General features: G+C 33.7%; 1 protein-coding gene across 1 annotated transcript; it reads left to right on the top strand.

Annotated features, from left to right (window-relative positions):
- Nucleotides 1-1059: 1059 nt before the first annotated feature.
- LOC107612725 (putative serine/threonine-protein kinase At1g54610) lies at nt 1060-5502 on the top strand. Its single transcript, XM_016314440.3, has 7 exons — nt 1060-1690; nt 1834-2118; nt 3049-3366; nt 3691-3918; nt 3990-4090; nt 4169-4283; nt 4919-5502. Exons 1-7 carry the CDS (start codon nt 1373-1375, stop codon nt 5228-5230), a joined length of 1677 nt encoding a protein of 558 aa, XP_016169926.1. The 5' UTR covers nt 1060-1372; the 3' UTR covers nt 5231-5502.
- Nucleotides 5503-6402: the final 900 nt, after the last annotated feature.

Genomic DNA, 6402 nt, shown 5'->3' with positions numbered 1-6402 from the left:
CTTTATTTTTTTATGAATCTGATTGACCTAAATTGATGAGATTTTCTTTTCACATTTTAGTTGAAAAATTAGTCTTGCCGTTAGTTTGCACAATAAAAAAAATTCTTTAAATGATAAATAAAATAAAAAATTAATTACTATTAAATTTATAATTTTTATTATAATTAATTTAACTCAAAATAAGTGAATGACTTGTTCTTTTGAGAAAATTCTGATCTTAATATAATATTATTATATTTTTTAAAATAAAATTTATGTACAATTATTTTTATATAAAATTGTTAATTAAAATTATTAAATAATTTAATATATTTAATTAAATTATTATCTAACAATTTTTAATTAATAACTTTATATAAATATAAAAGTGAGTTTTCATATTTTTTAGGCATATCCTAAAAAAGTTTTTACCAAGATAGACCTAGAAAGGTCAAAATAATAAATATTTTAATCAAAATATCTCAAGTTTGAATTGAATTCCTTGTATTAAGACTTGGTAATTAGACATAGGACTAGTTTGAATAGACCTATAAGTAAGTTTGTTTAATTCTTAACTTATAAAAAGTTATAACATTAATATTTAGTATAATTTTTAGAATTAAATTATAATTTTTAAAAAATTATTTAATTATTTATAGATAAATTAAAAAAAACTTTTTTTTATAATAACAAACTTTTTATTATTTTTTAAATAGATATTTTTAAGATTAAAAAATTAAATATAAAATAAATTATTTATATTTTTAATATAAATATTTATTATTTAATTTTTTTAAAGAGGAAGTTAATTAAACTGTTTACCCAAATATAATAAAACAGAAATATTTGATAACAAAGAAAAATAGCCAAAAATAACAATAACTTATCTTATTTATCATTCATTAATTGTTATGACAATTAATAAATACTAAATAAGATAAATTCTGGCTGTATTTTTTGTCTCCCTAGTATTACCCATAATAAACTAACTCGGTGCATGATAAGTTTTTCTCCGGTTATCATCTGAACTACATTTAACTTAAGTCTCAGAAGTCAGACATTATTATTATTATTATTATTATTATTATTATTATTATTATTATGATAAGGTGTATAATTCATAATGCTTGCGTCGCAGGGAATCATAGCCTCAGCTACTTCCATTCTCTCTTCATTAACACACTCATAACTCTTAACTCCTACTCTCACCTTTTACCCACCCTTTTTTTTCTCCCTCCTTCTAAAAACCACCAGCTATCGCCGCCGTACACGACGGCGATTTCCGAATCGGAACCTACTGGAACTCCAAACTGCAGCTCCTTTCTCCGATTCCATGTGTTTCTCGCTCTCCGCCACTTCCGTCGTCGTCGCCGCACGCCGCCACGACTAACGGATGGGTTGCGTGTTCGGGAAGCCGTCCGGTAACGAAGCTCAGAGCCGTCACCGGAGCAAACAGAGAAGCTCTGCTCGCGAAGCAAGCGATAATAGTGATATTAATAATGCCGTTAGGGTTCGGGAAAAGCAGAGGAACCGCCGGAACTCCGGCGGCGATGTTCCGGTAAGCCTTCCGGCACCGGAACGCCGGAAGCCGAGGCTCGATCCGTTCGCGGTTACTCAGCAGGGATGGCCGTCGTGGCTTATGGCCGTCGCCGGCGAAGCAATCGGCGATTGGACTCCTCGCCGCGCCAACACCTTTGAGAAGCTCGCTAAGGTTTATTCAAAAGCCAAAACATCACTCTTTTTTATTCTTCTTCAATCTTCATTCTATTGCCAAAAAAAAATGGATCTTTTATTTTTCTCCCTCTTCTTTGAGTAGTAGTAATAATAATTATAATAATAAATGTTTTTGTTCAGATTGGGCAAGGGACTTATAGCAATGTGTATAAAGCAAGGGACCTTTTGAGTGGAAAGATTGTGGCTTTGAAGAAAGTTAGGTTTGATAATTTGGAACCTGAGAGTGTGAAGTTCATGGCTAGAGAGATTCTTGTTCTGAGGAAGCTTGATCATCCAAATGTTGTGAAGCTTGAGGGATTGGTCACTTCAAGAATGTCTTGCAGCCTTTACTTGGTTTTTGAGTATATGGAACATGATCTTGCAGGTCTTGCAGCTGGTCAAGGTGTCAAGTTCACTGAACCTCAGGTACCATAACTCTTAGCACTTTTGCATTCTTGGAGTCCACATGGCGTAGAAATAAGGTCTCAGTAGCTTTTAATAAAGGTTATCAAACTCAAGAGTGTACCTGAACTTGTAGATTCATAGGTTGGATTTGGAGACCTAAACTAATGAATTAACTTCAGAGTTTCATAGCCTTGTGTAATGTGCTAATGTCCCTTTTGTTAAATTTGCTTTGCTTATGCTTTTGTTTTAATGGAAATTAGGCATGAGGGCCTAATGGCTGGTATGATAGATTGGATACTCAACTGTTAATCTTCTTGTGTTGCGGCTTTTAGATTATTATTTTTTTAAAATTTCAATTTTGTATGCCATGGTTTTATTGCATTGTGGTTAGAACTGTAAAGTTGTATCATTAGTTTTACATTGACTTTCTAAAAGGAGTGTAGTATTTGTTTGATCTTGTTCCTAGAGCTGTCTAGGCGGCTGTGTTGGGTCCCATGCACATTTTGTGGCATAATTAGCCTTCTAGGCTTTCGGATGTTTTCAAATTACTTCTACCGTGATGCTTACTACTTCTTAGTAATTTCCTTTATCACATCTCTCATAAAGTATTACTCATTGCTGCCTTGCTGGATTTAGAGTAGACCTAATAATGCATCAATGCCGAGAAGCATAGAAAATAATATTTAGTAGTTGTGAAGACATCATCATTGCTATTATTAGTTTACCTTTTGTAAATGGAAAACAGAGTATTACGGTTGCAATGCAAATCTTAAAATCATAGAAGGTTTATTACATTCATTTTTTGCACTCAGTGTGCAGTTCTGTGAAGCTGTGATTTTATTTTAATTATCAATAAAATGACAGGGAATAAATAGTAATTCATATTAAATTAGTTAAAAGAAAACTCAGACTGAAAGGCTGATTTGTCTCTCAGTATATTTTTTGTGACAGGTCAAATGCTTTATGAAGCAATTGCTCTCAGGCCTTGAGCATTGCCACAGCCGAGGTGTATTGCACCGTGATATTAAGGGTTCCAATCTGCTTATTGACAACGAAGGAATCCTTAAAATTGCAGATTTTGGATTGGCAACTTTCTTTGACCCTAAGCAGAAGCAGGTCTTGACGAGCAGAGTTGTAACTCTCTGGTATCGTCCCCCTGAGCTGCTTCTTGGGGCCACATTTTATGGTGTTGGTGTTGACCTTTGGAGTGCTGGTTGTATCTTGGCAGAGCTGCTTGCTGGGAAGCCAATCATGCCTGGCCGGACAGAGGTATTGTTCTTTGTCTTGTTTGAAGCAGCAATAGTTTAAACTTAGTTTCTAGTGTGTCCATTGATAGTTGTGATGGCACAAAATGTTCATAGCTGTTTGCAAATATTTCAAGTATCAGTCTTGATTAGCTTTGATGGCACAAAATAATGTAACAGGTAAGGTTTATTAGATAACAAAAAAATGAAAAATATACAGAAACCAATAAACCATGTTAATGACAACTGGAAAAATTGATGGTTCTATGTTTCTGTTTTGTGGTTAAACTGCTGCAATATTTTCAGGATGTTGTTTTATGTGACTAACTTTTGGATTACTTGGGGCTAGGTTGAACAACTGCACAAAATATTTAAGTTATGTGGCTCTCCATCTGAGGAATATTGGAAGAAATATAAATTGCCAAATGCTACAATTTTTAAGCCACAGCAGCCGTATAAACGTTGCATCACAGAAACTTTCAAGGATTTTCCTCCATCTTCAATACCCTTGATTGAAACTCTACTTGCAATAGATCCTGATGGTCGTGGCACTGCCTCAGCTGCTCTAAATAGCGAAGTGAGTGAACAACGAAAGTTTATCTTGCATTTAAGATGCAATGGATCTTCACATCTGTTTTCTATCTGCAGTTCTTTACAACTGAGCCCTATGCTTGTGAACCTTCGAGTTTACCGAAGTATCCTCCCAGCAAAGAACTGGATGTAAAACTAAGAGATGAAGAAGCAAGAAGGTCTCCTATTCTTTCCTACATTGAAAATGTTGGATTGATTTTTCCTAGTTTCTCATTTTTGGCTTTGATTTCATTCAGGCAAAAAGCTCTACATGGAAAGGCTAATGATGGTGCCAAAAGAGTCAGAGCACGCGAGCGTGGTCGAGCTATTCCAGCCCCTGAAGCTAATGCAGAGATCCAAACAAACTTAGATGTATGTCATTCATTTTCTTTTTCTTTTCCAAATAACTGCATTCCTTCCAGAAGTCAGGGTTTACTGCATGTATTATCTCCAGAATTGCTACACTTGTCCAAGTAATAGATACTAGATACCATCATATAAAGTATAACTGATTCATTGAGCCATTTGCAGTTTCACCCTGAATTAGTTCATACTTACATATGCATGACTCAATCAGTCAATCTTTGTGATAAGCATATGAATATACAGTTTTACCCTATATTCTCAGGCTCCATCCATTATTTACTAGGCACACTCAAACTGCCGTAGATTTATTCATTAAACCCCACCATTTTTATGATCTGACAATTATAATAATGCTGTCTGGGACTTTGGCAGTTAGATTCTCCGTCAATATTTTACTTTGGATTCTCTAATCTTGTCTACCCTGACATTCGAAACATATTTTATTTCGCGATTCCTTTATTTTTTGTTCTATCAAGTCATAGAACTTCGTGTGAACTTTTGTTTGGTCTGATGATACTAATATAGTAAATTGAGTTCTTTTTCATTTTATTTTATTTTTCATCCATGTCCTCTTCTGCATCATTAAGAGACATTACATGTGTGTGTATTACTGTATTCTCATTTCACACTGAATTTTTCAGAGGTGGAGAGTAGTGAACCACACAAATGCAAAGAGCAAGAGTGAGAAATTTCCACCCCCTCATCAAGATGGTGCTGTTGGATATCCACAAGATGCATCTTCACAAAAAGGGCCTGTTTCATTTGGTGCCACTGACACTACTTCCTTTGGCTCAGAGACATTTGATTCTAAACAATCTCATCATGATGGAACTCATAGAGGTAGGAAAACCAGAAAAGAAGACTCAAACACTGCCTCATCATGGAAATTCATGCGTCCATTCAAACCATCAACAGTTGGTCTTTCAATGGATTTATTATTTAGGAGCAAATAAACAAACCAGTTTCATTTTGATTTTGGTGGCATCCTGGAATGAGTTAAAGCAAGCAACGTTTGAGGCCTTGATTAATTTAATATATATATTTTTTGCATGATGCAGTGGTTTTTTCAAGTTATTGTTATTAATTGTTTTTCTTTTGTTGTTGATCCTATTTTTTTGTATTTCATTTGGCATAAAGTCTTTGTTGTATAATCTGCAACGGGGTTCTTTACTTTTTGTATATCTTCAGATGATTGAATCCACTTCTGTATAGTTTCTGGGAGCAACTATTCTTCAATCATTATGATCTTTGGTATTAGTCTTCAATTCAGCCCTAAAGGGAAACAAAATGGTGCTGTCATGTTTAAAAGTAAATATTTTTCGTTTTCTATTCTTTTTTTTTTTGGTACACTAGACGGGCCTAGAAGCCCAAGATTACATTACAGAAATAGTACCTAAGAAGGCCTGCCAAGGTACAATAGTTTATTTGTTTATAAATGTAAAAAAAAAAAAAGGTCTGAAATACAATATTCTGGCAAAAAGTTTGGTTATGTAACCTAGAAGAAAAATCCCTTTTCGTATCCATCTATTTTGTTAGATATTATTGCATTCTATATTATTAACATTTTATTAAGTTACACTAATAAGTTAATAGAATAAATAATCCACCAATAACTAAAATCATCATTACAAAAGAAATATAAATGTGTAACTTAATGATGGGTCAACATCATCAAACCTAAGCTAATAGTAAGACACTATGAGCAGAAGCAGTACAAGTTTAGATGACACTCCAGAAGCATGAAATGATTTCTCAATTTTTGAGGGACATGGCTAGGGATGACAATAGAGATGGGTATCGAATAACTTTTGCCTCAACTAACTTATATATATTTTTTTCATTGATTGATAATGTAAGTCTTAGAATAAATCCCACAAAATATTCAATTAACTGTGAGAACCCAGTTGAGAAAATCAACACCTACCAATTACCTTCCCATGAAGAAGGTTGGTTCAAATGGTAATTGGGGTGGTCCGATAAATTAAATACAAGATTTGTGGATATGCATTATGGGTTTGGAATGACACATGTCAATAATGACAGAGACCTCTCATGGAACCTATTAATCACGAATATTTATACAAAGTTACAAACATAAAATACGACACAATATAGGATACATAAA

This window comes from Arachis ipaensis, chromosome B8 (genome assembly GCF_059453495.1).
Source record: "Arachis ipaensis isolate K30076 ecotype BB chromosome B8, ASM5945349v1, whole genome shotgun sequence".
In the NCBI taxonomy this organism is placed as follows: Eukaryota; Viridiplantae; Streptophyta; class Magnoliopsida; order Fabales; family Fabaceae; genus Arachis; species Arachis ipaensis.
This window is presented reverse-complemented; position numbering and strand designations above follow the sequence as displayed.

Coding starts and splice junctions, on each gene's coding strand:
- LOC107612725 (XM_016314440.3), top strand. CDS start 1,373: ATGGGTTGCGTGTTCGGGAAGCCGTCCGGTAACGAAGCTCAGAGCCGT. Junction 3,919..3,989: donor CAGCTGCTCTAAATAGCGAA/GTGAGTGAACAA, acceptor TTCTATCTGCAG/TTCTTTACAACTGAGCCCTA. Junction 4,091..4,168: donor AGAGATGAAGAAGCAAGAAG/GTCTCCTATTCT, acceptor GATTTCATTCAG/GCAAAAAGCTCTACATGGAA.